This window comes from Gobio gobio (genome assembly GCF_949357685.1).
Source record: "Gobio gobio genome assembly, chromosome: 4".
NCBI classification, from domain to species: domain Eukaryota; kingdom Metazoa; phylum Chordata; class Actinopteri; order Cypriniformes; family Gobionidae; genus Gobio; species Gobio gobio.
Window position 1 is genome coordinate 30,091,075 of NC_137100.1, and position 23,557 is coordinate 30,114,631.

At 39.7% G+C, this 23,557-nt stretch overlaps 1 protein-coding gene across 1 annotated transcript in view; it reads right to left on the reverse strand.

Annotated features, from left to right (window-relative positions):
• adamts3 (ADAM metallopeptidase with thrombospondin type 1 motif, 3) overlaps positions 1 to 23,557 on the reverse strand; it is a 213,401-nt gene that overhangs the window by 155,583 nt on the left and 34,261 nt on the right. The window contains exon 4 of the mRNA XM_079815070.1: positions 20,533 to 20,689. Coding sequence (XP_079671196.1) covers positions 20,533 to 20,689 — 157 coding nt within the window. The remainder of the gene's footprint in view (positions 1 to 20,532; positions 20,690 to 23,557) is intronic.

A 23,557-nucleotide genomic window follows, 5' to 3' on the forward strand; every position in this document is an offset into this window, starting at 1 on the left:
CAGTCTCATAAACAGCCGCATTGTCTCACACATCACTACACACAACATTTTAAATAAAGCACAAATTGGCTTTTTACCAAAACACCTCACATCTGACCACATCTATTCTCTTCACACTCTAATCAACAAAAACATCAAAGACAAACAAAGAAAAATATTTGCATGTTTTGTAGACTTTAAAAAAGCTTTCGACTCAATTTGGCATGATGGTTTACTATACAAACTCCTACAAATTGGCATTGGCGGAAAAACATTTGATATTGTACAATCCCTTTACACCAACAGTAAAAGTGCGGTGAAAATCAACCACCACAGAACCGCGTTTTTCCGGCAGGGACGTGGAGTGAGGCAGGGATGCAGTCTGAGTCCAACTCTATTTAACATCTATATTAATGACCTGGCATCAATGCCGGAGCGCTCTACTGTCCCCGGCCTCACTCTACAGTCCGGCCACACAGAGGTCAGAGGTCAATCTACTGTCCCCGGCCCCACAGAGGTCAGATGTCTGCTGTACGCGGATGACCTGGTCCTGCTGTCCCGCACACCTGAGGGCCTTCAGCAGAGCCTGGCCCTGCTGGAACAGTTCTGTCACGAGTGGGCCCTGACAGTCAATCTGGACAAAACCAGAGCCATGGTGTTCCAGAAGAAGGCCAGATCTCAGGCACACAAACACCCGTTCACTTACAAAGGCCAGGTCCTCCAGCACAGCTCGAGCTACAGCTATCTGGGCATCGACATCAGCGCTTCGGGAGGCTTCGGTCTGGCTGTCAAAACACTTAGCGAAAAGGCTCGGAGGGCTTTCTATGCTATAAAGTCACGATGCGGTCACTTAAAAATACACATAAAAACTTGGATAAAATGATATAATTCAATAATAAAACCAATTCTTTTATATGGATGTGAAATTTGGGGATCAGTACTGAATTTAAAAAAATTGGGATAAAACTTCAATAGAAAAACTACAATTGCAAATTACCAAAAACATCTTAGGGGTCCACAGAAGCACGTCCAACGCCGCCTGCAGGGCTGAATTAGGCCTGTACCCGCTGGACATCGAGATCCAGAAGAGATGTGTCCAGTTCTGGCATCACCTCCATCAGTCTGATCCAGAGTCAGTCCAATATAAAGCCCTCCTCGCCAATGAAACCTCAGCAGAGTCTCATCCTCTAAACACACTCACTCTTCAGCTAGTCCATCAAACTCAAGCCCCGATTGACCACAGCTACAACCCCAAAACCATTATTAAAGAAATTGACAAAAATCTAAAAGACACCCATGATAAATCACTAAAAACACATTTTGAACTCAAAAATAAACTCCAATGCTATTCAACCCTAAATAGAACCACTAAATTGGCCAAATATATAGTAATTAAAGACAAATCCTCTCCAAATACAGATTGAGTGACCATGATCTAGAAATAGAGAGAGGAAGACACAGACACACATGGACAGAGAGAGCGGAGGATCTGTAGACACTGTGATCTACAGCAAATAGAGGACGAGGAACACTTTCTGCTCATCTGTCCTAAATATCATCATGTGAGAGAAACATTTCTGGCCAGATTTGAAACTCTGATTCCATCATTCACTGAACTGAGTGATACTGAGAAAATGTCCTTCATGCTTGGAGAAGATGAGAGCACAGCCACACTCGCTGCACAATATGTGTTAGCCATTCATAACGATAGAGAGCGCTAACTCTCTAGAGCTTCAGCTACTCACTTGTGGAGATGAACTTGATTGACTTATTTACTGTGCTGCATGTGACATGATCTGTACATATATAGTATATATATGTTTGTTTGTTTTTATTATCTATATATAATATGTTAATGCTTTGGCAACATTGTGATACACAGTCATGCTAATAAAGCAAATTTGAATTGAATTGAGAGAGAGAGAGAGAGAGAGAGAGAGAGAGAGAGAGAGAGAGAGAGAGAGAGAGAGAGAGAGAGAGGCCATGAAGTTCTTTCCCAGACAACATTTTGCCTCCCCAAAACAAAACAGATGTGGCCACATTGACGAAAATGCAGATAGAACCTAATATTAAGCCTTGAATAAATTAAGCCAGGTGCATTGAAAACATAAAATTATTGCTGGAAAGCAAGTGAAATGCGTTAAAAAAAAGAAAATGAGCTGCACATAATAAACATTAGTCCATAAAAAACACTAACTCCAGAGTAAACATTTACAACGGTCCATTTACATTCCCAAAGACCTTTCAATAAAGTAAACCAGCTGATTACAGCACAACTGCAAAGTCTTCCTGCCTTGCAGGTGGTTTTTACTCATTTAAAACTGCATAAAAGCAAGAAGCTACTTAACCAGGGGCATGAAAAGAAACGTAACCTCAGTTACTAAATGTAACCTCGGTTCCCTGAGAGAAGGGAACGAGTATTGCATAAATTAGCTTACACTATGGGAAAAACTCCTTTTCTCAAGAATATTGAAGCCAAAATTATCCTTATCATTTTATGTAAAACGCAGTGCAGCTGCACAGCAGACCCCAGCAGAGCTTACTAGCGTGCTGATTGGCTGTGTTGCGGCAACTGCACAAACCTATGGCGAGGCGGCAGAAATGCGCAAACCAATCAGGTTGCTTTGTGCACTAGCAAGTCAGAGCCCACCAAGATGGGCGTAACCTTGGCTATAAAAGTCCCCCGCCTGATGGGCCTGCCTTCGTGCAGGGCACCCCAACCTAGGTTGGATACATCTGTCGAGATCACTTTCCACTTAGAGTGATAAGTGACTATTAATAAGTAATAGGATATTTTCTGCCCTGGTTTTGAGCCTCTCTCCTGGAACGCTCGGTTTTTATGGGCGTGTCGCACTGAAGACTTGCAAGTAAACGCCCACTGCTATGACTGGATAACAGTTTTGCATAATAAGGAGTTTCGGCTCCCCCATCAGTACATAAGGGGAATTGTTTTGAAAACTTCAACAACCGGAATCCACCTACAGGGCTCGCAAAATATCTTTATCAAACAAACACAATGATTTCTCTCATCCACCCGCAATTAATATGAATGTTATTTTTTATTACTTGGCCCGCCCGATCGGTGGATATATCCGGGAACCACGCATCACTAACACACACACATACAAGCCAAGCACGTGCATCAGCAAAACTTCACTGCAGAAAAATCAGCATGTTCAAAACTTCCGCAACATAATCAGTAGATATCAAACGATCTGTAACAATGCAATACTATCAAATATAAAAAAAAATGTTGTACTCACATAAATGTGTTGCACCATTCCTGTCGGATCCAATATAGAAGGCACAGCATTGTGTTTTAATCTCAATATGTCTGCAAATCCAGTCTCGACCTGTATCTTGTTTACAAACGATTCCGCGGTGAAATGAAGCGAACAAACGCAATGTCTTAGGCACGTGAGCTGGAACTTCATTAAAAATAAAGTTCAACAACACATTCCGAATATTAGAATCTGAAAGAAGCATATGCAGCGACTGTGTTCTTCCACAACCAGGCACAGTATATCTTGCTATCTTCGGCATGTTTATTGTTCGGTAGCGCAATCAGTTCAGCCCCACGAGTCGGTGGGCAGGCTTGGGGTGGCGTTTCACCACACGATGACGTCAAGGGTTGGCATTTTCTGAGATCGAGTGTTTGCTGGGCTTAGTGTCAATAAAAGCTTTTTTTTTGACTAACAAGGAAGTTTTCAGCTCCGAAACTTACAGGATACTCTTATATCACAATGAACTTTCATATATCAAAGGCTGAATGAAAAGTTGATTTCTCAATTCATGACCCCTTTAAGTCTGGGGACGGGCCGCTTTGTAATAGGGACCCGGTCACCCGGTTGTTTTGCTATTGTGACACTGTAAGGACAGGGCTTATGTCTAGTGGCGCGCACTGTGTAGTGGACGCGTGTGCTCTGCATTTAGAACATGCTTGGCACGAGCCAGCGAGTGAGCCAACGGGATAATCTGAAGATTCTCATAACCTTTCTCCTTCACGCTGTCGAGTATTGAGAGCACTAAAAAAGCAGAGGATTTGAGCAAGACCGGCGAAAGGGATTCTGAGAGCGAGACACGCTGGGAGTGCTCCGGCGTGGGCTCGCTCGTCTGCTCTGGCATTCTCAGTCCACGGCGCTTCTTTCTGTGTGGCCCGACCGAGAGAAAAGGGAGAGCGGTGGGAACGGCGTCCTCATTGAAGCTAGCTAGTCAAGCCTGCAGGGTCGACAGCGGCATTTCGTGGCACTCTGGGCAGCCGCCCTTAGAGAGTGCAGCTTCAGCATGGTCACGGCCTAAGCACGCGGTGGTGTCCAGTGAAGACAGGAACCAGCGTCCTCAGAACTGCAAGGCAGGTGGCTCGTTCTGCTGAAGGCCTTTTCGATGGCGGCGGCTTCTCAATCCGGAGGTCAGCGAAGGTAAGTGAGCTGAAGGAGATTAAATCTGAATCCTATGGCGTAAGGGGGGCTTTTATAGCCAATTTTGGTGGCGCCCATTTTGGAGGGCTCTGATGCGCTAGGCCTCGCCATAGGTTCATGCAGTTGCCGCAGCACAGCCAATCAGCACGCTAGTAAGCTCTGCTGGGGTCTACTGTGCAGCTGCACTCCGTTTTATATAAAATTGTAAGGATAATTTTGGCTTCAATATTCTCGAGAAAAGTTAACTTACGCAATACGAGAGTACTCTTGGAAGGGAATTCACTGCATAATATATCCACATTATTATTATCTAAAAAGGAATACATTCTTAGAAGATAACCCTAGTCACTGGGCATGATCTTTGCCAGCTCTTAAAGATTTCCCTCTTTTCTTTTATTTCTGTTAATAAATTACTCATGGAATAAAATAATCAGCAGTTATGACATCATTCTGTGGGCCAAGAATTCAAAGAATTCTGTCAATTTGCCAGTATCTAATTCCAGCAAACCTTGCACAGACAGGAAAGAAGAAGGGCATTATGGGATGGTAATAAAAACCAGTGCTGTTTCACTGCCAGATGGCATTGCACGGGGTGATTCAATGGAATCAAGACTCACAGAGTAACTTCCCAACTCTAATGACGCCATTCAAATGTTGTGAAACCGCTTTCAAGGTTGTCCTCGATTTGACACACTTTAGAGCCAAGACTTTAGGATAATTATAACTAGGCTCATGGAAAAAATGTATCAACTCTTACAAATTATTTTCAAAAGGGAATATGGAAAGAAAAGTGCCTGAATAATTAATTTCACGGAACAATTAATTTGAGAGGTAAATTGCGCCACACTAGACTTCGAAAAGAAAATGGTCACTGATGGAGAATTGGAGGGCTGCACATCTCTCTCTCTCTATCTGACAAAAAGGCCAAACTTGGCAGAATAAGTTCTGTTTAGTGGTTCCATTAAAAACTTGAGAGGTTTGTGCACACACAAACTTTACATTAGCCATTTATCAGAATTCATTGTGTGGCTTTTAGCTTAATAAACATGAGTAGCTCCTCAGCTGAGAAGTCCATTTCCCATCATGCAGGGTTGAATTAAACATTAATATTTCATTACAAAAGGAGGCTTTAGCCAAGAATAAATGATGGAAGCACATAATTCTCTCTTTGACTCAAGGATCAGAATCGTTCATGGTACAAGCCTTCAGGAAGAATTATGTAAACCAAAAACCAAATTCATTCACTCTCATCACACAGTATTAGGTATACGTTTCTGGTTTTCTGCTCCAAAGCATTTACTTTTAAAAAAATGTGAGTGCCCCAGGAAAGATCAGCTTTAATCCACAATTAAACTTGGTTGTAGGATATTCAAACCAAACAGTATACATCTGAAGTTGGCCCAAAGGCATGCTGAATTTGCACTTGTTAAAGACTTACTTATTATGTGTGCCATATTTGTATTGTGCAAATGAAGTGCTGCAGCTGGATTCTCTTAGCCATGACATTTTACATCTTAACACATCATACAGGACCAGAAAGTTACGCTAGAAGCCCTGTTTCATTCTTTAATGGACCACAATATTTTCATGACAGCCTCATCTCATCCCTTTGGTTGTTCATTTGAGTTCTAGCTAATTTATAACAGAAAAGAGCAGGAGCCAAAAGCCTAAACAATTTTTCCTATCTTGTGGACATAAGAATTATGCTTAATAACATAATGTTGCTTTTATCATCTATTTTACTAAGATTCTTGAACAATAAATTTCCAATAGTGTCATGATGAAATCTCTGGCAATTGCACATAGACAGCAACAGCTTGCTAATCAGCTTTTTTCTAAGATGATGCCATCCGCCTCCAGGCAAATGCTAATATCATCTTCTATGACTTTGTTTATACCAATTAACACTCTAAGAACTTCCTACTCAGAAGTGCTGGTGCAAATCTGACGTGCTTACGTGTCTTTGTGTGTCAGCGGTGGGTTTCACTGTGATCATGTAGGCTGGGAAAGAAGCTATCTTTCCCTTTAGGCCAATGAAAAGGCACTTTAACAGCCTTTTATTCGTGGTGTGGGAAAATATTTATGTGGAAGTCTTTGACAGCACAATGGAAGAGGAGGGGACTTTGGATTGGCTCTTTCAGGGATGCCATTACTCACAATTTAGGCCCCTGTGTTCACTGTGTAACCACTCTGCTGATCCCTAATGTGTCAGGAAAGCCAACTGTCCTTGCTTCTGGAGCTTTCACTAAGTGAACACAAGCACTAAGTGAACTAAAGCATTGGAGATAACAGATGGGCAACAATCTTTAGAATCTTGCACTACTATCCGCAATACTAGATAACCTTGTTCTCTCTTCCAGCCTGATGAAACAAACTACGAAAAAAAAAAAAAAAAGACTAATAAATTATAGGCGAAACAAAATTCTGGAGCCACTGGGCCCAAAGGCAACTCAAAAATGCTCATTTTAAAGGGGTACTTCAGCGCTGGGAAGATGAATGTGTATTTAAACTGGGTCATTTATGTAGTAGAAATGTGAAATTATTTTTGAATTTGGTGCCTTCTAGACTGAGAAAAGACAGAAAATGTATTTTTGTCTCATGTGGATGAAAGACAACAACTCCCAGAATGCACTTGCTTCGCTGCCCAATGAGGCCCCTCCCAAAGCAACGGCTACTGGTTTCATCTCTTGCCCACCGCGGCTACACCCCACTGTCGTTTTGATATTCATAGTAATAAAATGATTTTGTTCAGTGAGAGAATAGACACTACAATTAAAAACTGAATGTGTCTTTTCAATAACGTGTGAGTGAGCCGAACGAAAGGCACGGAACAAGCGCAGCAGGAGTCAGATATCATTCATCACGAGAAGAGCTGAGCAGAGCTGAGGTAAGCGTGTCACGGCGCATGTCCAGTCTGGCACGTTATCAGATCATGCCTATGGAAGGTAAACTTTCATAGGAATTCATTGAAAAGTTGAAAAACTCTCTTTTCTCTGCACCGCTCCGTTATGAATGGCCGAGGCCGAGCCTAGCGCATTTACATTCTGTGAGGGAGATCCCTCCCCTGTGGGCGGGTTGAAAACATGCGGAACTAGCTCCCTCAACTGGCTGTAGTCTTTAGGCTCTGGCCAAAAAATCCTCAGATGACGCAAAATGACGATATTTGCTTCATTGGAGGATTTTTCCAGAAATAAAATGCATAATTCTCTCATCTATGGGGGACATGAGGGGCGAAAGTACCATAATTCGAATATACTACCGGGTTTCTACTGATACAAAGCTTAATGCTAAATCACTGAAGTAACCCTTTAAATAAGCCATATTTTTTAAAATATTTGAATGGACACACAATTTGTACAAATTTTAGAGAGCAAATTAATTTGTAAACTTAATGTTTTAAAAACTATAAATATGATAATTTTGATCTTTTAAGGGATGCTTCACCCATAAGTGAAAAAATACTTTTTCAAACAAAGTAAAAGGGTTATATTGTATGGACAGAAATAGTTCTCCAAATAATTTTTTAATTTGTGTTCCACATTAGAAATAATCATTTGTAAATCATTTTAAACGATGTGAGGGTGAGTAAATGAAATAATTTTTATTTTTGGGTGAAATTTCACTTTAAAGATTCTGTTATCAGATCTTTTAAAGGTTTTGAAGGTTGAAATTTCAGTGCATTCTCTAAAACACAGCACAGCAATGATGAAAAGACAATCAAATCAATTAAATCCTGATCTGAAGTGTTTAAACTGCAAAAAGGAAAATTGTTTTACTACCACTATAAGTGGATTAATGTTGACAAAAAAGTCTAAGTCTTCAGTTAAGTCATCCTCCGATAACAGCTCTCTTTGTCTCACTATGTCGTCTCACCTTTTATATTCAGCTTGACATTTTCTGAAACCATACACCTGAGCATTGAGAAAGCATTATGTGTTTAAGTGGCTGTTTTCATTTTCCTGTTGTTTGTATTGAAGGCTCCCCCCAATTCCATCAAGCTCAGTGGGCATTGTTTCCAATGTAAACAACTATTTTCCATTTGCCAAATCTGGATTAAAGGGTTAGTTCACCCAAAAATGAAAATTCTGTCATTAATTACTCACCCTCATGTCGTTCGAGACCCGTAAGACCTCCGTTCATATTCGGAACACAAATGAAGATATTTTTGTTGAAAGCTGATGGCTGAGAAAGGCCTCCATTGGCATTCAGTACACTTATACTCCCAAGACGGATAAAAGGCACTCAAAACATCGTTACAAAGTCCATCTCACCACAGTGACTCTACAATAATCTTACGATGCGACGACAACAGTTTTTGTGCGCAAAAAAAATCAAAATAACACCTTTTTCCAACTTGTTACTGCCTTCCGTGTGTGCCTCCACGACGCATGCGCGAGAATATGACGCAGATCCGGCGTTCGGACAGATGACCCAGAAGTGATTTGTTTACAATCAGAGGAAGACGCGCGTATCTCAGCTGTTGGATTCTACATTGATCGTGCTTTAGGTCTCGGCGTAGTGCTCAAAATGGGGTTAGAGTGCGCATTTCATGGAATCCCGAGCCCCGGCGCTACGTCATATTCTCGCGCATGCGTCGTGGAGGCACACGCGGAAGGCAATAACAAGCTGGATAAAGGTGTTATTTTGATTTTTTTTTGCGCACAAAAACTATTGTCGTCGCATCGTAAGATTATTGTAGAGTCACTGTGGTGAGATGGACTTTGTAATGACATTTTAAGTGCCTTTTATCGGTCTTGGGAGTATAAGTGTACTGAATGCCAATGGAGGCCTAACTGAAGCCTTTCTCAGCCATCAGCTTTCAACAAAAATATCTTCATTTGTGTTCCGAATATGAACGGAGGTCTTACGGGTCTCGAACGACATAAGGGTGAGTAATTAATGACAGAATTTTCATTTTTGGGTGAACTAACCCTTTAAACCCTCAAGACGCTGTCAGGTTGGAGACAAAAGCATGAAAGTGCTACACCTCTACACTTTCTAGATGAATCCGACATGGATTCTCAGAGGTACCACAGTCTATTTCTCTCTTCCTTCGTTCTTGATCTTGCATGTTTAATTTGAAAGCCTAGCAACTGCAGCATGCTAATAGGTGCCTTATACCCAGCATGGTATGCTATGGCTGTAAACCACCGTAATTGTTATTCCCTTTGGTTAAACTCATCTCTCCAGGGGCTGGAGCCAATCTTTACAACCAGTGACAAATCACTTAAAGAGTAAACGGAACCTGCTTTGCAACCAAGACAAAGTAGGCGTCCAGCAGCCTGGCCTGCAATTTACACTAAATGGGTTCATCAATGTCCTGATGTTATCTGTTCCCCAAGACCTCATGACCTTTCAGGTGGATGATGCACAGTCTTTGGAGGGAGACTGAATCTAGATTACGATGGCAATTTCTGATTTGTTATCACAAGCGAGAACTTTGGGGCAAGTTTGTTATAATCTCACAATTGTGCTTTAAGTTGTTGCAGTGTCGTTTAGGGGCCTTGCTGTCATCCATTACAATCATTGCACAATGACATGCTGATAAAGCATTGCTGTTAAGCAGATAATGGAGTCGTTCTATCCGCTTTTAATATGGTCCTCAATGTGCAGGTATTTATCATTATGAAAGCAAAAATCATTCATTTTCACTTTTTTTCTGTGGCCCTGAGGAACACTTAACATTATTCACACCTAAAACTGTGTTTGTAGAGTGCAGCTCAGAAAAGAATATTGTTCAGATGATTTGCTTCTCTCCCCTGTGCAATCAAGATTGTTTAAAAAAGAGCTCAACATCACAAAATGAGTTTGACTGAATAAAACAGCATGGCCTGAATTATGTACACTGAGGGTGAGATGACCCATTGCAATCTCATTATGGACTAAATTGTGTAGGCAGTGGTAAGCATGATATACAATTTAAATCTAGCTCTCAAACACCTGGAAATAAACGAAAGTTGTGTATTCCCATTTACTTTATTTTACATTTAGATTACCATTGGCATCATCAAACACTCAAAGTTCTTCAATAAAAAACACCAGTAAATGTAATTATCCTGTTAAATCTGCAGTCAGTAGTTGGTTAGTAGGGGTGTAACGATATTCAAACCGAACCGAAAAACCGCGATACACCACCCACGGTTCGAACCGCGACCCTATCATGTCGAACCGAACGCGTCCCGTCCCCATCTGCCCCAGCCCATCTTTCACTTCACCTTATGCCCCAAAATATTTTTTCTTCCTTGACGTTAGATTAAATAGTAATTAGTAAACTTTAAGAGCTGTATTTTTACTAAATCTTATTATAATAATATTATTTACTAAGGATACACTAACTTTTGTCTTACAAGTGCATGTGACTTGGGCGATCACTCAAGCAGTGATGCCAGTAACTCTACTCTTTCCTTACTCTAATCTGACTCCTTTTTTCCAATAACGAATAATCTAACGCGTTACTATTTCCAAACCAGTAATCAGATTAAAGTAACTTATTCAAGTCACTGTGAGTTACTTTTTTTGTAATTTTCCTTAGCAAAAATATATATTTTTGCTTTCTTGTTGAGTCTCACAGGGTTTTTCCTGCATAGAGAATTACGAGGCGGCCGCCTCCGTCAAATTTCGTGCCGCCTCCGTCTGTTGACAAAACTCAAGACAGGCAGTCACTAGCTCAGATTAGGCATGTCGTGATAATTAAATAATTATCAGAAATATATATTGTCACATGATCCTACAAAGTCATCTAAAGCCATTCCATAGCTAAATGTCTTTCCTCCGCTGTAGCTGTCAATCATTCTCCGTTCAGCATTCAAACTGCGCGTTGTGTTCGGTTACAGCTGCAGCTGCACAGTAAAGCTCAATCCAAGATGATATATTCCCGTTATAATAGGCTACTTGATAATTTATCTTCCTGGAGTTTATCTAGCGGTTTCTGAATGATGTTGTGCTTGCTACCCAGGTGACAACACAAGGACTATTAATTAGCATCACACGCACAATAACCGGAATTTAAAACTGTGAAGAAACAAATAATCAGTGAACTTTTGGTCCGATATACATAGTAGACTAGGATTTGTGCGCTCAACGCTCCTCTTCTCTTTATGCTGTGAACTTTTCAATGTGCACCTGCGCCCTCTGACTCCATGTTTCATTAAGCGCATCATTCTGCACCTGGGATGCGCAGAAGCGATTTGTTGCCGCTCTGTTTTGAAGCGTTTCATATATTTTCATAGTTTTGTGCACTTAAAGGTCCCATGGCATGGCATTTTTCTATTATTTTATAATGTTTCCTGAGGTGTACTTATATTGTTAGTATGATTTTTACATCATAAAATGTCATAATTTAGAAATAAAAGGCATTCTTTCAATACTGATGTTTGCCCTGTGGCTGAATGCCCTGTTTCAAGAAGCGTGTCTGCTGTGAGACTTCAGTAAAAACGCCCACTGTTGTGATTGGCTGACATCTTTGCATTTGAAATGAGCGGAGGGGGCGTGGTTTAACGAGGTCTACGAGGCACGAGCAGGCACGAGCTGCTGCCAGAGAGACGGATGGACCGGAGTTCACTTCACATCAGTTCTGTCAGTCTCAGTTCAGTGAACTGTTATAGTTACAGCATATACTTCAGGTTATTAGTCTATTTCTAGTCGGAGGGACTGTCACTCATGTCAGAAAGTTAGTAACTTTAGTAAATTATGGATCAGCACTGACTGGAGACGCGAACCGTTTAGAACGATTCAGTCCGATTTGGTGAACTGATTCGGTTCACTAAAAAGAACCGATTCAAAAGAATGATTCGTTCGCGAACCGGACATCACGGAGACGGAGCGATTGCTAACAAAGTTATTTATAGTAACTACTGAGTTATGAGAGAGTTTATTTTGTTTGTATCTGAGAGTTCTGAATAAACACGAGTCCCAGTCACGCCGAGTCTGTCATCATCATTATTACCAACTTTGTAACACATGCAAAGTACCATTACAGCTGTCGAGATGAACGAGTTACGAGTAAGTGTTGATAATAGCATTATTTTTAGATATGTTCCTATCATATGAAAAGCGTCAGTGACGCGCATTGAGTACACAGCGCAAACAAAGACACAACAGCAGTAATCGAATGTAATCCAGTTTATTGTGGGGAAAGCCGCCTAGCCCGGATATGCTCACGCTTACCCCCCTTCTGCTTAATCTCGCGCCGCGTTTGGTGCCTCCGCTGTGGGCCAGATGCAGTACTGGGGGTCGGGGATATTGAAGGCCACCGGCCAGTGCAGCCCGAGCTTCGTGTGCATGAAGTTTATCTCTAAAGATGTGAGTCTGCTGATGTTGAGCAGAAACGACTGTATGCACATTTTAGAACCGATAGACGCGACGAGGACGTACAAAAACACTGACTCACAAGATAGAAAACACGAAAACACCGTTCTGTCTGGAGAGAGAGAAGCCGCTGCGTGTGCACGAATAATAAATAATTAGCTACACATAAGAAATCACTGATCACAGATCAGAATGAACTGAAAAAAGACTTCTGTTTTCATTTGTACATCCAAACACTGAGAAACTGCCAGCATTCACTCGTTCACAAGCAATGATCTCTCGAGCGTTTGCTTGGGCGTGCCAGATTTTCTCGGGGCGGAGGAAAGGGAGGTAACCGTTCCTGCTTGGACGTCAAACCAGGAGACTTCAAGATTGGCTGGTCTGGCCTGTCATTTTCTCAAAGGCAGAGAGAGACAGCCAGAACTCGGGGTTACACCGATCAACATTTCTATCCACTTGGGGACAATATTCAGGCTAGGGGAACTCATATTAATGTTGAAAAACCTCATAAAATGAAAATGTCATGCCATGGGACCTTCTTAACAAATATCTTGTTCTCACGTATCGATCATATATTTGTTGTCCCTTTACAGAGCTGCACATTACATTTACAATAAACTATAAATCTTGTGATTTTATATTATTTGTGTAGGCCCATATAATTATTTACAATTTTACATTCATAAATAAATATAAATTAAAAATTAAATATAAATTGTTTTTCATAAATGTATTTAATAAGAACACAAAGTAGTTTGTACCTTTTCATTAACATGTTTAGATTTTATAAAATTAATCAAAAGATTCTTTTTGGAGATACAATTTCAGGAGATACATTGTTCACGTTACTGTTAAAAATGCACTTCCAATAAAGTGAGTGTTGGCAAAAACGGTTGTCATTTTTATGTTGAGGCTGCAGAGGTGTTGTCGGCAACTGATGAATGTAACTAATAAAGTAACTTGTAATCTAACTTAGTTACTTTTAAAATCAAGTAATCTGTAAAGTAACTAAGTTACTTTTTAAAGGAGTAATTAGTAATCAGTAATCAGATTACTTTTTCAAAGTAACTGTGGCAACACTGCACTCAAGCTTCATGGAACAACAAAGAGAACCAGTTTCCCCATTTAGACAGCTTGGCTAATACTACCTTGGAGTCCCAGCAACATCGTCATTTTCGTAGCTTGTTACAAAATAAAAAAATCTCTCTCACCTCAGAAAACCGCTTTCCTGTCCTGTCAGCCATTATACTGCACTCGTTGCGCACACACTTTAGTTACACGCGCACGCACACGAGGCGGTGCGCGCCCTATCACGCCGTATATTATATGTCAATTTGTAATTCATGAAATAAAAGTAAAGTACCAATAAATCACGTTACTGGTTTGACGTGTGTTAGCTGGGAAGGCATGCAGGTATGATGTGCATTGTATTTATCAGGAGCAGTTTTCATGTTTCATTAACAGTTCATGAAGTATTGTGTATTCGCCATGGTAACGTTAGCTGTTGTTTCCATAACCACAAAATGTCACAAATTTATTTTCACTGTTATTTTGTTTATTTTAAATTAGTGTGGTGGTTACTTATACTTTTACTGGTGCCCGCCATGATCCATGACTCCACAGCAAACAGAACAGAACCGAACCGAACCGTGGCTCCAAAACCGTGACATGAACCGAACATGGCATAGGTGAATCGTTACATCCCTATTGTTTAGTGTTAGCAGATACTAGTAATGGGTCGATCATGAACGATTCGTCCATTTCGAACAACACGTTGTCTCAGAGAGCGATTCATTCATTCATTCAACATCCTTTTGTTTGTAACTAACGTGAAAAGTACTGGAAACTGGAAACTTGATTTGAATTGATTAGTCTTCAGGTCCAAGTCGTTCCTTCTTTCAAGTGACAGACGCATAGGCTCAGAGTCCGACTCTATACAGGAAAAATAAAATATTAATTCATCTCGAGTCTCTGGTCCCATCCGAGTCTCTTTCGTTCATGTCACGTGACGTGACAGCCACAGAGAATAAACGACTCTTACCAGAATACTCTGGTGAACTGATCATTTCTGTTTCTTGTACAATCAAAGAGCTTATGCGAATGTCATGTGACAAGGAACAACTTTAAACAGAAGATACTGAATTAATTATGTCTGAATATTATAATTCATCGTTGTCTACATTTTCCTTTTTGAATTTTTCTGAATATGACCAAATTTGTGTATGTAGACATATTTGGGGAAACTGGCTATTGAACATTTTTACTTTTAATTCTGCTCAAATGAACGAAATGACTTGAAAAAAGATTTGTTCCTTTTGCTGAATGAGATTCAAAGATCCAAGTGAGTAAAATCACAAAACCCAAAACGGTGTTAGACCGGAAGCTGCACTAGGGATGGGACGATTACCGGTTTCACGATAAACCACGATAAAATGTACTGACGGTAGTATTATCGTTTAAAATGTAATTATCATCAAAACCATGTTTGATTATCCTGATTTTGAAAAGTCACTTTTGAAAACTTTGAAATCCTGTCCAGTCAGCATCAGTCTGGTGCAGGCACAGCGCAAAATGTTGTTTTTTGAACGAGAAGAAATGGTGGGAGGCAGTGACAGCGCTCGGGAGATTTTTCAGCCTTCTAAAAGGGCCAAATCTGAGGTGTGGTCATATTTGGGCTTTTATAAAAAAAAAAAGAGGGAAACTTAACCGAGGATGGTCACCCTGTCTGCAGAACATGCAAAGTCTGCAATAGGGGGAAACACTTCAAATCTGCAGAGTCGTCTTCATGACCATCACCCACTGTTGTATAGCGAACGCGAGGCAAGTTGCCCTTTCACCTCAATACCAAAACTACGTCTGGGAAATAATTGGACACAAAATGTTGTTTTGAGTTGAAATATTTAATCTCACTCACTTGAAATTAACGTGAAGCTTCCGCAAAGAAAAGTGGCCAAAGACGAATGAACAAGTTCAAACAAGACTATTAAAGCTACACTGTGTGATATTTTCCCCCATCTAGTGGTGAAAAGGTATATGACCATCCAGCGAATTTTAGTTTCTGTTCCTCTCAATTCCGATTTCGTTTCAACTCCTACGGTGGCCGATTTAGTCCAAGATTAACATGGCTTCCAGTTCGACCTCGTCCACATTCGACACGGTGCCTGTGGGATATTCTGTGCGCAGTGGGATGGTTGGAACTCAACTGGCCTAATTATTCGGCTAGAAAGAACTGCAGCTAATCCAGAGTGAACTTTGATGATAGTAATGTTTATTCAGTCATCCAATTGCAAGGCATAAACAGGTTTGCGTGGATATGTACATAAATGTGGTTTCTGTGAGAGAACAAATAAGGATGGTAAATATACATACACAGTTAAGAACTGTATAACTATACTTATAAGTTACATTTGTATAATGTAACCGTAAACCAGAGCTTATTGTACCATATATAGGCGCTAAATGAAGCTGCATTAAAAGGAGCGGAGCTGCCGCTGCTAACAAGCGGTGTCCGGTTACAAAAGTGTGTGCGGCGCTTTAACGTTAGCACTGCAGTGCGCTCTGTATAACAATTGTTAATATGCCGATCAGACCTGATACATATTTCCATCAACATACATTACAAGCAAATATTTTCTATAAACGAATAAACATTGTTGATAACAAAATAACTGAATGATTATTCAAATAGGTGAGCATTAAGCTATTGTATGTTGACACAAAAATACTTCTGAGGTGACATCAACTGAATTACACAATGACACACTCTGAAACACATCTACAATGACAATAACTTATTACTCACGGAGTTATTAACGCACAGAAATACCACACAAGGAAAAACAGACTTTTGAGGAATAAACAAGCCAGGAAAACTCCGTATAACTGTTACTGGACGCTGCTGAGATGAAAACTCTCTGCACATGCACCAGACAAGTCTGAACAAGTTGACGCGCACATGCGCGAGGCAGAGAATTTTGTACAGTGCCATCGAGTATTAAAACCGGTTAAAACGAGAAAAGCGAAGCTTGAATTTACGGGTATGTCCCTCTTTGGCTAATGTACTTTCAAGATGGAGGGGCAACATGGCGACCACCGTTAGATCCCATTACCTTATGTATTTTCAATGGCATATTATAAACTTACGAGAATACTTTATTACTTGAAAGAAGTAAATATACATTAATGAGCACATATATTTTTGAAAGAACTAAGTGTTTTTAGCTAAGAATAGACTAAAAAAGTTACACAGTGTAGCTTTAAGGGTGACATTTATGGGATAATAGCGTATAGGGGACAGCGGTGCACAACCTAACACTTTTTGACTTTCTCATTTTGTGTAAATCCACTTGGGGTTCAGAGTATTTATTTTTTCCCACATTAATTTCCCACATGTCTACAGTTATGTGGTTTTGTTTCATTAATACAGTGTATACTTTTTTCTTGATTTACCCCGACCAAATGACAGCTTAAAATGTTACCTGTTATAATCAAAAAAATATCCAAGACAAACTAAAATATTTTGTCAATAAAATACAATTATTCACTTTTTAAAATAAAATAATGGCATTTTTTAATCATTAAAAATATACTCATTTTTGAGTTTGACAACAAACTCATCGCTAAATACAGCTATACAGCATAGTTAAAACATAATAATAATTAATAATTTCGGAACATTGACTCCCAGTCATTATTCACCCTTTTTCTCATGGTTTCTCAAAAGAATTTATAAAAGTATAGAATATAATATAGCGTAGTTTTAATAGGGGCTTATTGTAACTGAGTGTTACAATGCACCCCACCTGCAAAACTAGGATTTAAACCGTGGCTTGTGTCTTCTGCTGGTTAGATCTCTCGTGATACATGGATGTGTGCGGTGTTATAATGGTTGCTATTGACGACGTTTATTATAAGGAAGGAAATGCCACAGAATAGAATCTTGCTTAAAAAAGGTGCATAGAGCTGCTTGTTTTATTTGTTGATTTTCAAATATAAAACTTGCTGAAATGTTTTCAGTGTGTGCATCAGTTCTTTTTGAACACTTTCATCTCATTTTCAACAAAACCATGCTAATATTGATAATCATGATACATTTGGTTACTATACCATCCCATCCCTACGCTGCACAGCCATCTATCAACATGGATCAGCATAGTTTTATGTAAATTACACTAATACTACTGAGTTTCAGAGAGCTGTCTACACAATTTTTCATTCCCTTATCTGTCCAACAAAAAAGAAGCAACTTGGGCATCACTACTCAGGACTTTCTGTCCTTAAATCTTTTCATATTGTGAAAGCAAACTAATAAGTTTGTTCCTCTGTCTCATTTTTGCTCTTTGCATTGTCAAACAACACTATGCTACTAGCCTATCTACAAATGAACTGTAGCAGCCAAGGAGTGCAAGTATTCTCTCTGACATTTCACAAGTTCACACTGACAAATAATCTGTTCGTACTTACTAATAAGTCGGATAGAGTAAAGTAGTATGTGTATTTGGCGTGCTGTCCGAGGAGAGGGCTCCGAGCTCTGTATTTTGGCCCGAACCCAGAGTACTCCCCCCATATTTCTGGTTTGGAAGTAACCAGGCGAGTGTGAGGAGACGGGGTGGTGGAGGGATGCTGAAAAACTGTCAAGGAACACTGGTGAGTTTACTGGGTATTTATAAAAGCCTCCACTTGTGCTGATTGGGTAGACATGTTGATTAATGATTGCTGACAGCTGGTTGGAATGACATGATAATTGGATAGATCATTTGAACATGTTCCTCCCGAACTTAATAAAACATAATTTAGAGAAGCATTGCAAGTCACGTCATTTCAACAAGGCAAAATACACAAGGAAATTGACCCAAACCATACATTTTTTTAAACCATTATGTGTACAGTGTGATTGTACACTACTATGACTCTTTACAAAAACACAATTTATTAATAACTGCACCTTTAAATATAATCTTTAACAAATCTCAAAAGCAATATCTATTTTTCATACTTTTGTGTTACCTAGTGTGCAACAAACCCACTTACATTTTATCCAAAGCGACTTAAATGACATTCAAGACACCTATAAACCTATAACCTTGGTGTACACCATGCTATACTGTTTGAGCGACTTGACAGACACTTGCACACTTGCAAATGTAACCTAGACACATTCACTAAGAAGGAGAACTTCTCTTTGGTCAAGAGGGTACTGACCTGTGTACCACACAGGAGGAGTTCAAATAACACACAACCGTAAGGATAAGCAGTAAAGCGGCATTAACTTTCTCTCTTCTCTTAGACCTACACAGCTTGCTTCCTGGCCACAATTTAAATGGGTTTTTGAAAGACAGCTGAATGAGGCATACAATTGAGTCTCTTTAGAAGATTGTATTTCTGATGTCCATGAGACCAGCCACCATAAAGTGTATACTAAGCTAAAAATACATATGCCCATTCAACTCAGTTTAAAGGGATAGGCGTAGTTCATCCAAAAAAATGAAAATTATGTCATCATTTACTCACCCTCAAGTTGTTCCAAACCGGTTTTCATTTTTTTGACATAAAAGTATATATTTTGAAGAATGGCTGTAACTAAACAGTTGCTTGGAGCCCATTGACTCCCATAGTATTTTTTTTCCATACTATGGAAGTCAATAGGTCCCATCAACTGTTTGGTTACCAATTTTCTTCAAAATGTCTTCTTTTATGTTAAGCAGAAGAAAGAAATGTATACAGGTTTGGAACAACTTGAGGGTGAGTAAATGATAATTGACATACAGCTAAACATTTGTTGGGTTTTACAAGTAGTACATGAAACGTCACAATAGGTTTGACAGTGGCAATAACTTCAAGGTCTGCTGGCCAAACAGAGAAGACTTTTCCTCATCTTATAAGCAGCACGCTGTGATTATCTAAGCAACAGGAGTGAGAGCGTAATCATCTCTGCCTATGGCATGTTTCCCACCTGGGACAATGGAATGCCATCACATCACCATGGCAACCGCTACAACCACACAAGCACTTGACTCTTTAGAAGTGACTGAATTGAGAGGAAATCTCGAAAGGTCGTGGCCGCACAAAGGGCTTGACTTCCAAGAGCTTCCCACTGTTCGAGTGTGATTATAAAATTACTTCAACAAAAAAAAAGTTGGCTGTGAATTGAAAGTGCTGTCAGTCATTCACACGCCCTGATGGCGGTTTGTAAAAACTTTATGTGATCTGGTTGGGAAGATGCTGTTAAGCAATAATGGGCTGGCCCACCTATAAAGAATGTCCGACTTCAGGCTTTCTGGTATGCTTTAGTACGCCATTTCTAAAAAGTGCTGTGAGGCATTTGATTTCATTTGAGCAAAGGCAATATAATTTTTTTTTTCAAATAATTATAAATTAATTTATATGCTCCAAACAAACATTATTCATTCAAAAGGGGGGGAAACATGTGCTATTAACAGTAATTTAGGACAGGTAGTGTATATGTGATTGAATAATACAACTAGTTTCTAAAGATTCATAAATATGACAAAGCAGCACAAGTCGGAAACCGTAGATATGTGTGCCACCACTGGCACTCGGGTAAACACTGTCACAATAGCAAAAAAAAAGTATAGAGGAATACACTAATAATAAAAATAATAGTTCTTTATTGGCATATATGGTTCAATGAACCATATTCTATGGAGCCTTTATTTTTAGACAGAAAGGTTTCAAATAAATCAAGCATTGTTAAATTATCTACAACATGAAGCTGTGGAAAACCCTGAGCCCAAGGCATACACAGGAAATGTGACAAGGCTAGAATCAACAGATGCACACAAGACTTTAATAAACCAGTGATACGTACGGATTGGCTGGTAATCCAAGGAGATGTCTGAAGGAGCTTGTAATACTGCAGACCTTCGATACACCACATGCACTCTTCCTCTCTCCTCGTGTTCCTGTGTTCCTCGCTCCAGAGGCTCAATGAAGTACTCATCAGAATCAGTACGAATCATACCAGCCTTTGGAGAACAAAAAATAAATAAAAAAATTGTTATCCGAAATGGACAGAAATTTAAGTCTGTCTAACCAAGGACCCTTTCTAGAGAATTAACCTATAAATGACTATGACAGACAGATTTGACAGTGTACAAATGAAATCTGTTCATGTATATGACAGTCATTGTGATTGAAATGTAGGTGACTGTCACAGTGTTACAATAAATCTCACCACTAATTGCAAGGCCCTTGCCAAAACACATCTTATGGTCTTGTTGAGAGAGCAGATGCTCTATTTATCACCTAACCCTCATTCACTCATTTACTTTGATCTTTTCATCTAACATACGGTAAGTCACACAACATATGTACAGGTACAGAACACATGCCTCAACTCCAAACATTCCTTCTACTCGGAGTTAAGCAATCATAATTTTTTTTAGATAACACACAGTCCAGTGTGTGCATTCACAAGCAAATATTTTCAAGAAGGCCAGATAACACCAGAGAGAGTTAAATGTTTAATGCATTCATCAGTGAATAATCAGGAGATCCATTCTCCTATCTGTTTTTTGTTTTTGTTTTTCTTAGCCTCCTATTCGTTTAAAAATCAAAGGCATCTTTAATTCAAAAATGCTTTCAGGATACAAAACTCATTATCACACACAGTTGTAAACAAAACTTGGTTTTCCTGCATAACTCAATAAACTAATCAGATTTCCCCTGACTAAATTGTTTTAATGAGTCTGAAATACTTAATTACACAAACTTGTTAGAAATCAACAAAATGGGGATTTAGACCTGAAAATATGGAAATATCGGTGGCACTTAATTTTACAATACGTGCATGTATTTAAGAATGTACTGGGTAATATTAGGTAACTACTTGGGTTAAGATAATCTGGGTTAGTACCTAGTTATTACCCAGTTATTGCAATTACTATAGTAATGCCGCGTTTCCAACGCAGGAACTTTCCCCAGGAACAAGGAACTTTGGGGTGGTACTCTGTGAGTTTCGACCGCAGGAACCAGGGTCTAAATGAAGTTCCGGGTAAATATTTCCCCCTCCAAACGGCCCTGCTCCCGGGGTAGTACTTTTTCAAAGTTCAGGAACTTTCGGGGGTGGGACTTGGGCGCTGAACTTTCGGGGGTGGGACTTGGGCGGTTGAACTCACGCTGCATTTTATTTCAACCGGCAGTTTTAAAAGTCTTTTGCGAGGTTCGTTCGTTCTGCGTTCAGTAAATATCAGTCTTGCTCTTTCTGTCTGATGGCGCGCGTTCGTCTCAGCAATCACACAGTCAATGTCCATAATAGCTGATAATAACATACATTGTCTTATTTTAAATCTAGCTTTACAAGCTTTCAGAATACGCTTTAGTATCAGTGCTCGTCTCTTTTCCGCCGTTTTGTTAATGACCTCTTTATTAAACCAATACATAACTACCAAAAGCAGCGCTGCTTGCATCTCCTCGTTATTGTTGCAGACAGTATCGTGCAAAAATGATTACTGTCCGTCGCTGACTGGGAGGAGCAGCCGCGCGCAGTCCTACATCACCGGACTAATTTGCCTAATCTTCCCGGTACTTTAGACCGCAGTGGAAACACAGACAGTAGCAGATCTGGGGGGAAAAAAATCCTGTAAAAAAAAGTTCCTGGTACAAATTGTTCCGGGTAATTTCGTTGGAAACGCGGCTTAAGTAGCCTATGTACTATACTATGTACTAGTATGTCCATGGGTGTCACAAACTAGTATTGATCAAAACTCACGAAGACGGTGAAGAACTTGAAACAGGAACTTTAATAACCAAAAACCTCAGGATACTCTCAAAACACACAAGTTTACAACAACAGACAAACACTGAGGGAGAACTGAAGGTTAAATACACAGGGCAAATGAGGTAATTAACAAGACACAGGTGATAGAAATAACTCATAATGACAATGATCATGGAAACGAGGAGTGGCAGGAAACTGAACAAAGGAACAAATCAAACATTTACAACAGACTAGACATGAGACAATGGGGAACAGGGGGCGTATTACAGAAACATTTTAACTTTACAATCCCATCTTATCTTATTAGTAACCATGGCAATTTCAGTTAGGACCACATTTAGGACAAAAGCTATTACAGAATGACATTTCTTAAGTGCATAATCCTATCTTAAAGGAACTGTATGTAGGAATGTGGCCAAAACTGGTACTGCAATCACTTTCAAATTACTGTAGAGCGGTGTATCCCCTCTCCCCCTCCTTAGACATTTTTTATCCAAAAAGTTTGTAGCTGCAACTGTGGTAACTAGAGCAGAGCTGGCAACCCGGATGCCGAAACACTACTGACTTCGTGATTGGTAGATAGGTGGAAGGTGGCGCTTCAGGCCAAAACACAACATGTCAACATCAACATCAGTTGAGGGCTGCAACTTTACTTTTAAATGACAATATCCTGGCCGGACAACTGTTGTCAGTGATATAAGTATTTGAAATTAACATGATTTCTTAATGTCTAGTGACATATCAGGGCCATTTTATGATTAATTGAAATACATTTCTTACATACAGTTCCTTTAACTATGGATAGGAAACAGGTATTACAGAAGCATCCTAACTCGACAAAAAATCCCAAAAGCTGTCTTAACTTTAGAACAACCCCACTGAAATCCAACGGTAAAAATCACAGTACAAAAGCCTTTTTCGAGAGAGGGTTACATTTATTAATTATATAAGACGAAGAGAAACAACGTTTTGATGGTGGAGATACTTTTGGAGGACCTAGAGCAGTGGTCACCAACCTTTTCAAGCCAAAGATCCCTGACCTCAGCCTTGATGAAAGGCAAGATCTACCTATAGATTTTTCAGGGCCGATTCAGAGGTTTTTTTTATTTCCGAG